Source organism: Rhipicephalus sanguineus, chromosome 8, assembly GCF_013339695.2.
Source record: "Rhipicephalus sanguineus isolate Rsan-2018 chromosome 8, BIME_Rsan_1.4, whole genome shotgun sequence".
Taxonomy (NCBI): Eukaryota; Metazoa; Arthropoda; class Arachnida; order Ixodida; family Ixodidae; genus Rhipicephalus; species Rhipicephalus sanguineus.
In genome coordinates this window covers 78728904-78739971 of record NC_051183.1, presented here as the reverse complement: position 1 = coordinate 78739971, position 11068 = coordinate 78728904, and the positions used below count along the sequence as shown (strand labels likewise).

Genomic DNA, 11068 nt, shown 5'->3' with positions numbered 1-11068 from the left:
CCTGACGTCGTTCTTACGTCGGCGCATTCTTTCTGGGAAGCACTTGCTCTCGCCTATGTAGCTAGATGGGCATTGCGAACATGGCACCTTGTACACTACGCCTTGGTGTTGTTCCCTCGAGGGTCGATCCTTCGGCCGCGGCAGCAGGCGGGTGAGCGTCGACGCTGGCTTGTGTATCGCCGTGACCCCCCCTTTTCTGAGAATCCTGGCGAGCTCTTCCCTGATGCCCGGCACATATGGTATGACAATGCGCTGGGCTGGCTTCTTGGATTCCGTTGTGGCCGGGGAGGGGGTAGGGGGGTCGCGTAGCGTGTCTTTCGGCACACGGCGCGACACTCTGCGAATGAAAGCTTTGGTGTATCCGTTCTTTAGCAGCTCGGCGACGACCCTCTCCTCTTCTCTCTTTCTCTCCCCCTCCGACGTGCAGATTGTTCTTGCACGTGAAAGGAGCGCCGAAACTACCGAAGCTTTGTGGGCAGTCGGATGACAGGACATGAAATGCAAATACCTGCTGGTGTGCGTTGGCTTTCTGTACACCGAGAAGGTCATGCGCTCACCCTGCCGCCCGAATCGAGAAATGGAAGCGTCCCGTCTCGCTCTCGCTCCACCGTGAACTGTATCGCCTGGTCGACGGAATTCAGATGTTGGAGGAAGCTGTCTACGGCTGACTTGACGCAGAAGCAGTCATCCACGTACCTCACAAACACTTTCGGCTTGTCAATAAAGGAGTCTAGTGCCGTTTCTTCAATGTGCTCCATTGTGAGGTTCGCAGCTGTAACGGAGATCGCCGCCCCCATCGCGGTCCCGCTGGCTTGTCTGTAGAAGATCCCGTAGACGCTGAAGTATGTCCCCTTGAGGCAATACTCCAGTAGACGAAACAGTTCGTCGATGCTTAGGCAGCTTCTTTCGCTCAAGAGTTTATCTTCCTTCAAAGCTGCTCGTGCGCAGGACACTGCTAGCGCTATGGGCACACTGGTGAACAGAGACACGACGTCGAACGAAACGATGCACTCATCACTGTTCACTGTTACATCTTTCATGCGCTCCACGAAGTGGCTGGCGTTGCGTATGTGGGTTGGTGTTTTTCCCACGAGCGGCGCCAGAGTCCGGTGGAGATACTTGGACAGCGCACGGAGTGGAGAAGATGTGAAATCCACGATAGGGACGGAGCAGGACACTGGGCTTGTGGGTCTTGGGAAGCCCTTAAAATCCTGGTGCAGAGCCGTTCCGGCAGATAAGCTGGAGGTAGGTGGTTCTTGCCTCCGGGTGCCTCTTAGAGATATCCGCCAGGAGCTTGTTCAGTTCCCTTTGGACTCATAATGTGGGGTCTTTCGCCAGCGTTTCATAGGCCGGGCTGTGAAGGAGATCACGCACTTTGTCGCTGTACGCCTTCCTATCGAGCACGACCATTGCGTTGCCCTTGTCGGCTGGGATGATGACAATGTTCTCGTCATTCTGGAGTGAACGGATCGCATTATTCTCCCCCCTCGACATGTTGTGCTCACGGCGCTTTCCTATTTCTGATAGTACACCGATGGCCTTGAGACGGACATTTTCTCGAATGCCGCTGTCGAGTCGTCTTATGCCTTCCTCCATAGCCGCAATTATCCTTGGTAGCAGTGGCGCACCGACGGGGGGGGGGGAGGTTCGGGGGTTGTAACCCCCCCTGAGGCCGACCAAACCCCCCCCCCCCCCGTAACTGCCCCGCACCGGGAGTCCAAAGTTCATATCCAGAGGTGTCCTGAGGTCGACTTTTCCTGACTGGCTCTAGAAATGTGTTGTATTCACTTATCTACTCCTAAATTGAAAAAAAAAATCACAGCATATCCACGGAGTGAATGATGATGAGTGGGCGAAGCTGCGGAGGTTCATCGGTAAACCGTGAACCTTCCGTGAATTCTGCCCAGTACATCATCACCGACGTGAGATCGGGCCCGTTTATACTAAAGGTTCGATGAGTTATGACGACTTGCAGCGCACTTTAATTTTACATGTACGCTGTGAATTTTGTTTAGAAAACCATTGCTTAGAAAACATCTGGCGTCTTTCGTTAAGCAGCTGGCATCTTTTCGTTTTGCTTTAGAAACATCTGGCGTTCTTTCGTTTTGCTTTTACAAAACATCTGGCGTCTTTTGTTGGTTTATTTCATCAATCAACGGCGTTCTGAACAAAATTTTTATTGTTTAATCACGCACAGGAGAAATCTCACCAGGCACTACCTTGGAGGTAAAGAATGGCTGCTAATGGGAATGAGAGACAGAAGAAGTCGGCTTTTAGCTAACGCTGCGAATTTTTTATTGTTCAACAACGCACAGGAAAAATCTCCCACCGGCACCACCTTGCAGGTCAAAGCGTAAGACTGGTTACATACTACGCTACGAGGGACGAACGGGTGCCGCTATAAGGAGCTTCGCCCCTAAAAAACGCAAACCGCATGCTCTATATGGCTCTGCGTTCCTAAATTTCCAGGGAAGCAGCTTTCCAATAATAATATCTGGGGTTTAACGTTCCAAAACCCCGATATGATTATGAGGGACGCCGTAGTGGAGGGCTCCTGAAACTTTGAACCCCTGGGGTTCTTTAACGTGCACCTAAATCTAAGTACACGGGCCTCAATCATATTTTCGCCTCCATCGAAAATGCAGCCGCCGCGGCCGGGATTCGATCCCGCGACCTTCGGGTCAGCAGTCGAGCGCCATAACTTATCACTAGACCACCGTGGCGGGGCGCAGCTTTCCAAGAAAAAATATGCTTTCACGGGTTGTCAGTCTGGGCCCTTTTTGTTGTTTTCTTGCCCCTTTGATTACTACAATAGAGCATGCCACGGCAAATATAAGAATGGAACACATCGAGGGACGAGCTCTCATTTCACTCCAGCCTCAACCAAAAATATTTCTCAGATACGTCTAAACGACTGTTTTTCGATTGTCAAGAGATCCTACGTCATAATTTTTCTCTCTCATATAAATTTCATTGAACGAGAATTCAATTCGCCCTTGAAACATAAGACTCGCTGCCGTGTTTGGATGTTCCCGTAGCCTGAAAATAAAACTCTGCAAAAACACCTACACAAGTCGATATCTTCGGTTTTCTTCAGACCCCCCAAAAATGCGGAATATATTAGTCTTAGACATTAATGCGAACAGCCGGAACATACTGCAGCGCACAACGTGAAAAAACAAAAGAAAAACAGATGATATATTCAAGAAACTCACCAAGAACAGCTACGGAAAGTCTTTTATTCAGAAAGCAGTTCACTTCCAAAAACACGACGCAAGCTGATAAATCCAGCAACAGCCCCCCTCCCCCTTTTTCAATCAACACCACCACAGAAATGCATCAGTCTCTACTATCCGAGTAGTGATCGAAACCATCGCTCCCAACGACCGGCCGCCGAAAGAGAAAATTCAAGACACCAGCTGAACCGAGAACCTGAAAGAAAGACGGGAACGACGTCCCCAATTTTGCAAGAGATCGCAACCCCATAGCCGAAGATTCCGAGGACGTGGACCGCCTAATCAATTTTCCTGAAACTACAGTTTTCGCAGTGGAAATCAACCACCGGAAATGAATCCTGACCTATGTTAACGACCCAAACAACGCGAACTGCGCTCAATGCAACCTACCCCTTGTGTACAGCACACAAAAAAAGAAAGAGAGAGAGAGAGAGAGAGAGGCATCTGCGTACCCACTTCGACGCGTCCGTCTAAAAAGCTCCCCACCCCCTTCACTGTTCAACTCATGCCTTCTGGTCAAGCCCTTGCACTGCTCTGTTCTTTTGCCGACAAGCACCGCCGCCGCCTGAAGCACCCTTCCATACCCGCCGAACAAGAAAAGAAGCCATTTTCATGTGTTTTTCTTCCTCAAACTCCGAAGAGGGAACCGTATGGTTTCTGAAACGTCGGAACAATGCTCACTCAAATTTTAAAGATAAGAAGGCGTCGGCGGCATCTGATCCATCCGCCGAGCTTCGACGCACATGTTTTCTATTTTCTTCGGGGCTGCTGGTGAATGGTACCGTCTGTCGCTTAATGGCTGCAACGGAGTGGTCGCGCATTTTTTTCTGAACCTCGTTGACAGCGGACGAACGAGACGTGTTAGTGCGGCGAGAAGAAAGGCCACCTCGCAAGCGGCTCGTTCATCAAAGCGACCGCGAACCCACGGAGGCTGCGTAGCACGAGCACACGACGAGTTTAAGCACATTGAGTGGTTCCTGCATTTCTGAGCAACCCTTGGAGCAACTAGTGTGTGCGTCGCCAGCCATTGTCGCAGCATCGCACGCACACAGTGACTCTAAGCATGCCATGCGGAGTCCGGCCGTTGCAAAGATGGGAGGAGCAAGAAGCCGTGGCAGAAGGAGTAAATGTTTTTAACGACGTCTGGTAAGAAAAAAAGAACCTTGGGAAAGTGCGGAAGGTCTGTTGGGGCGGCACGTTTACTTTTCTTTTTCTCAGTAAACGTCTCTCGCCCATTCTTTTTACCACTTCTGTTTTGCATGTACATCGGACGGATACTACAAAGTTTGATGTGCACACATGCGTGCACGTTCAGTTTGCTTGCTAGAACTTGTTGCTGTGTTTGCTGCGTGAATCTGCGTTGGCAATGGCCTAACTCGCCGAAGCCCTCTCTCGAAGCGCCAGTCGAACGAGGCTATAGTCGAACACATCCTCACCTACTACCCAAAAAGGATTTCGTGTTCATATTCAAGCGACGCAGCAACAACACCGGAATGCCCGATTACGTCCATAGAGGAACCGGTAACTCAGCAGATATCGTCGTCTCATGCGTCCATTGACCAGTCGATTTTTACTAAGGATGGTTCAGTCGCCGTACCTATATGCGCCGGAGTGACCTGGGAATCTACGATGGAAAGTCAGTAAGTGTGGCTATAATGCAGTTTATCCGTGAGCTGAGAATTGTACTGTACGTGTGCTGCATTGAACTGTACATGCTATTTATAATCAATGCTACGTAGTTTATAAGTAATATTTATGGTGCGCTTTGAAATTTATAGTTTGGCGATACTCCAAGGAAGCGTAGGAAATTATCAGCTGCAGCGTTTTTTAAGAGTTAAAGTTACCATGCATGCGGGCTTGTTCGTATGGCATTTTCTTATTACACTGGTAGTGCAAATACACGGGACACAAGAAACGCACACGAGAACACACACACGGCGTTGGGTGTCTTCATGTGCCTTTCTTGCGTCCCGTTTGTATGCGCTACCTACCATAGTAATAAAGTTTTAACATCATTGCACGACCGCCAGCCAGCCGACATGTCGGTTCAATTTGTAGTTTATTTTCTACGTGGACTGCTCCACTGAACGGTTCTTTGGCCTTGTCAAGTTATTTCAAGACCTTTCTGTAAAACGCTGAATAATCATCATCATAATTCATGTTATTATTATTATTATTATTATTATTATTATTATTATTATTATTATTATTTGGTATTTTATTTGTTGTCGCATTACTCCAGCTGAAGCAAGTAAATGGCATATTATGCAATGTGCTTGACCCCCCCCCCCCCCGCACTCCTGTAATCTTGTCAGAAGTTCAACCCCCCCCCCCCCCTCTGAGAGAAATCCTGAGTGCGCTAATGCTTGGTAGTGACGGATGCGCCGTGTTCACGTTCTGCCTCGTGTGTCCCTTGGCCAGCACGCTAAGCTCGGTAGGGGAGAGTTGTCTGGAGGACAGGTTGACTACGAAATTATCGTTGTCATGTCCGCGGTGGGGTTTTTTCTCCTTGAAGTGTCGTGCGCTTGCTTTTGTGGGCCGCTTGCTGCTTCCGAGCTGTTGTTGCAGCCACATTTCGAGCGAATTCCTCCAAAGACGCAAAGACGTCGGGCAGTCGATGTTGAAGCTGCCGTCGGAGGAAAAACAGGTCTAATTCCTTCTTCTTGATCACGCTGTGGCATTCATGGATTCGGGCGTTTAGCAGGCTCTGTTCGGCTTTTGCGATGATCTTGTGGCCCTCCGCCGTGTGCACCAAGCGTTTTAGCTGGAGGCTTCGTAGCACTACGTTCATCTCCCGGCAGGTCTTCGTGAAGTCGAGATGAGTCTGGTAGGTCGTGATGCCTCTTGCTACGCTCACGTACCGCTTTGCGAGGAGTGCCGCTTCCTGACCGAAGTCAAAGCGTAATGACTTAAATGTAAACATTTCGACAGAAATCTGTCTGGCTGAGTGGAATATTTAGGAGGTTAATATGGCTCCAGCCAAGTTTAAGAGAGCCCGACGTTTCGGGACCGATTCGGCACCTTCCTCAGGGGGTGACTGGTTTGGTCGTGGAAGCTTCTCCCCGACTTGTTCCACCGCGGCTCCGGATTTCCCTTTCCCTCACGTTTCGGAGGCCGTGAACGTAAACCGAGGTGAGCGTCGACGCTGGCTTGTGTATCACAAGCCAGCGTTGACGCTCACCCGCCTGCTACCGCGGCCGAAGGACCTACCCCCGAGGGAACAACACCAAGGCGTAGTGTACAAGGTGCCGTGTTCGCAATGCCCAGCTGGCTACATAGGCGAGAGCAAGTGCTTCCCAGAAAGAATGCGCCAACATAAGAACGACGTCAGGAAGATGGAAATGCAACGCAGCGCTCTTGCATAGCACTGTGAAAAGCACGACCATAAGATCGACTTCGACGGCGCTTCTGTTCTGGAAACAGAAAGGAATCTGGAAAGGAGGCTCTTGCTCGAGTCGTGGCACATTCAAAACACGCCGGCAAATGTGAACCGGTCCCTATATAGGAACAATGCCCTCGGTTTACGTTCACGGCCTCCAAAACGTGAGGGAAAGGGAAATCCGGAGCCGCGGTGGAACAAGTCGGGGAGAAGCTTCCACGACCAAACCAGTCACCCCCTGAGGAAGGGGCCGAATCGGTCCCGAAACGTCGGGCTCTCTTAAACTTGGCCGGAGCCATATTGACCTCCTAAATATATTCCACCCAGCCAGATAGATTTCTGTCGAAATGTTTACATTTAAGATATATTCAGCGCGAAAAATGAAAGAAGGACAAGCGAGGGGACACAGGCAAGCGCTGACGTTCATTTTTCGTGTTGTCGATACCGTGTGCAATGGATCGATTACCAACAAACCCGAACTTTCACATTAATATGTTTATGGTGCCCGGCTCGTGTTCAATCACCGCTGAAGGAACCATGCCCAGGAGCACACATGTTGTCAGCGCTTTCCATTTGAAACCAAACAGCGCTGACAACAACGACTTTATTCGCACTAGAGGAAGCTGGCGAAAAATTGCGCAATTTCCAGTTGTTCAGCCGGTTCCTTCGTTGATTTAGGTCACGGCATCTGCTTGGCGATGTGCGGATCGTGAAACAGATTGGTGACTTGTCCGACGTGTTCTGGCCCATTGGCACAGCAACCATCAAAGAACGGAGACTTCAGAAGAACACGGGACAAGGCTTTTTGTCCTGCGTTCTTATGAAGTATCCGCGATTTGTAGCGCTTCACCATGCATCACGCACGCATACCAACGCGCCTAAATGGCAGTCATTCCGAGCAATCAATTCCCGTCCAGTACGGGGCATCAACCTCGGAAGCGATCTGTCATCGCTGTCGCGGTCGAACGGGGAGTATATGCGCGTTCATTTTATCGGATAAAGTTAAATCATGTCTTCATGTTTTGTGCACCTTGCCCTCGTTTCGACGTCGTAAAGCTTTTGCTACTGTGTGGTAACACTGAAGGCCAGCCTGGTCTCACTGACAGCGTATTTGCTCAGGCACCCAAAGATCATAAGAATGCTGGAAAAGCGCTTACTGAGTATGCGGATGCTCGCCGCGATGAACTCGATCCACGATAATGTGAAATCAAGTCACGTAGTGCCGAAAAGAAAAACAGTGGCTGGTATCATCGCTAGACCTAGCGCTAGTTCGGCTTAAAGCAAGCGCTCTAAATCGGTGGCAAATGAACGATTTACCAGCAAGTATAGTGGCTGATGCTATTCAGCGAGAAATTTCCGAGCTCCGATCAGATTGGTCGTGGCGCCATTATCTCATACATCGAGGCGATTCTGGCCCCTGAAATTATTCTTAATTGGGATCAGTCCGCAACAAGAATCCACTCGATCGCCGCCACATCACTTATGATCCAATTAAAATCTTAAATTGCTTGGGCTTTTAAGTACCAAGACCACGATACGAGCACGAGGCACTCTGTACTGGGGGATTCCGGATTAGTTTTAAGTCCCCCGGGGTTCTGGAACGTGCGCTCATAAATCTGGTTGCGCAGCACTTGTGGGAGTTTCCATGGACAGTTTACTGCCGTATAGATGTCGAAGGATATTTGAGATAAAAACGAGGAAAGAAAGAAAACAACACAAGCAGTGACGCTTTATTCGAAAGTGCGTATTAACACTACAGTTAGTCGGTAGATTTTTTCTTACGAGCTTGAGGTGGCGTACTTTTGGCATGGGACAGGGCATGCCATGACGAATGTACGCGAGCGTAGCGATGTGAGCTTGTTGGTGCATAATGCGAGGCGTGCTAAAATGCAAGTGAACACTTTTCTGCGACCGCGGAGCGCCGACATTTTCACATACATATGTGAGCACTTGTCAGGGGTTGCCACACATTGGCGAGTTTATAGGACGTACGCGTTGAAAATTGCTGTGAGCACAGATGACGCATTCGTAGCTAATAGCGCAGTGAGTCTTATACTCTGCAATGGCAGCCAATTTGCGAAGGCGTTTCAGCGTAAGGAATGAATTCAAAACGTCAGCGACGGATTTAAATTGGTAAAATATATTTTTTTTAATTCGTCAGTCAACACATAAAAGAAGACACGAGCGCTTCTGACGAAAACGGTGGCCGATGCAATCGTGTTTTCTACATTCTTAGGTTTCAGTCGCCAGTCAGTGCGAAGGCATCATAAATGCCGGGGTTCTAAAATGTCTTAAGCGGCTGATTAAGACAGGCATGTCACAAGGGCCTGCAGGGACGTTCTTGAAGCACGCCTTGATTATGAAATGTTCGGGGCGAGAGATGAACACCGCTATTCTCTCTAACAGTAGCTAAATTCAATGCAACTTTGAATGGACCACAATGAGCTAGGCATGACGAGGCATAATGATTTGGCACAATGAGCTATGAATGACCTAGGCAGGCCTCAATATAAGTGCAATTGCGTGTGATCCAGGGTCAAAATTTCACAAAGCTGCATGCCAGTCATGCAGTACATGAAAGCTAGTGCTCGCTTCTCGAGTTCGTTTCACATCGTCTTGGCGCCTTCACGAGATGGGGGGGATCTTGACATGTGGACGTAAAAGCAGATTGTATAGCGGCCTCCTTCATATGCTGTCTGTGCGCCTGACAGGTCTTGTTGGCGTACATACTGGTGGCGTGCAGCTGCGCAGAAAGTGAGATGTTCCGTGCGTCGTGTCGATGTCTTCCATGAGCCTACGATACTAGAACGAACGCGGCCATTCGCACTTCTTGTCACGGGGCTTCGCCTAGAAAGAACAAGAAAAGGGCAGTTAAAGAGAACAGAGAATTCATTAATACATAGACAGTGGCTACCTTCCTAATTTGAAATGGAGACGGTCAGTTACGGAAAGTCGAAGAGGCGAGCGAGAGAACGGACACGCCAACCTTCAGGCAAAACAAACTTCAAGCAAAAGAGGCGTTAAAGGGGGGTAGAAATCAACAGTAAAGTGTGCATATCGCGAAGCCATGACTGAAAACAGATAGCTGTCTAAAATTAGCTCAGAGGAACACATTATGGCGCAAACCTTATATCCCTTATTGGAAAGTGTTCCTCGATCGTACTTATGGACTGGAAACGTCCAAAAGTATCACGTGACGTAGGTGCCGCGAAATATCACGCGTTAACTTCTTTCACTTTGAGTCATCCGCAGGATTAAACGAATCAAACAATGGCGGTCACGTGATCCTCTTTTCATCTTTGCAAAGGCGGAACACCGTGATGGTACAGAAGGAGATAAAGAAGACGACCTCTTGCGCATTTCATTTTAACGTCTCCTTAAATCATGTGTTACGAGCTTCACTTTATCCGTGTATCTCACGCCAGATACTCAAAACTATCGCCGATGTCTCGTGCATGAGCATCAAGAAGGGATACCAGTTTACCGATAGAGTTATATGAGACGTTACCGCACAAGTAGAATGACACCGAGCTGTTCAGGTGTAAACAGACTTTTCACAACGGGACACAAGTGTAGCCGGCACGTCGCTGTCGGCCCCGGCACTGGCAGCACTGATGGTGACAAAATTACGAGAGGCTCCTGGCTCCCCAGTGACACTGACGAAGTCGCGATGCTTCTTGAACTTTTGCCAATCATCGCGTATATAACTACTTCCTGTGCCGGCGTACTCAATGGGGCATAAAACACTGTTCATGTGGTTTCTCGCGCCAAAACGACGATACGATCAGAAGAAGCGCTGTGGTCGAAATCCCAGGTTCGATTTTAATACCATCTAGGCTTCATTAAAGCTCACTTAAATGCAAGTACACTAGCATCATTCTGCTTGGCTCCGCCGAAATGCAGCCGCGTGGCTGAAAATCGAGCCGTCGACATTGTTACGGAGCGCCACAGCGGCTAAGTGTCCACGGAGGGTATGAGGGGAAGAAATATTCGCGTAGATGTGTTTCGCTGATGTATACATAAAGATCGGTGCACTTTCAGAGGGAACACGCGAGCGCGTGGTTCGCGGTATCATATCATACCGAGAACGGTTCGCTTCGTTTTTTTTTGCTCGTTTGTTGTTGTTGCACTAAACCGCTGAGAGCGCTTTCGACGGCCAAAGCGGTTGTTGCATCCGCGGTGATAAACAAGAATCGAAAATGCAAGAGAGGCGAGCCACTGGCGCCGCGCATGCTCAGATGTGGCTTATTTACGACCGGAGATGTCGTTCGTGCAGTTCCGAGCACGACGCTCCGTCGTTCTAGAGATGAGTGTTCACCACTGTACTACAACAGTCGAAACTGGAAGCCTGCTTGTAAAGGCTCTCTACAATAACGAGTAGAAAATGTAGACGTTCTTGCCGCCGACATCTCGGCCACCTGCCCAGTAAGCGGCGTCCAGGTCTGCGTGAAGG

General features: G+C 49.3%; 1 protein-coding gene across 1 annotated transcript; it reads right to left on the bottom strand.

The window, feature by feature from the left end:
* Window positions 1-545: 545 nt before the first annotated feature.
* LOC119403341 (uncharacterized) lies at window positions 546-1040 on the bottom strand. Its single transcript, XM_037670284.1, has one exon. It carries the CDS (start codon window positions 1038-1040, stop codon window positions 546-548), a length of 495 nt encoding a protein of 164 aa, XP_037526212.1.
* Between the last annotated feature and the right edge of the window lie 10028 nt (window positions 1041-11068).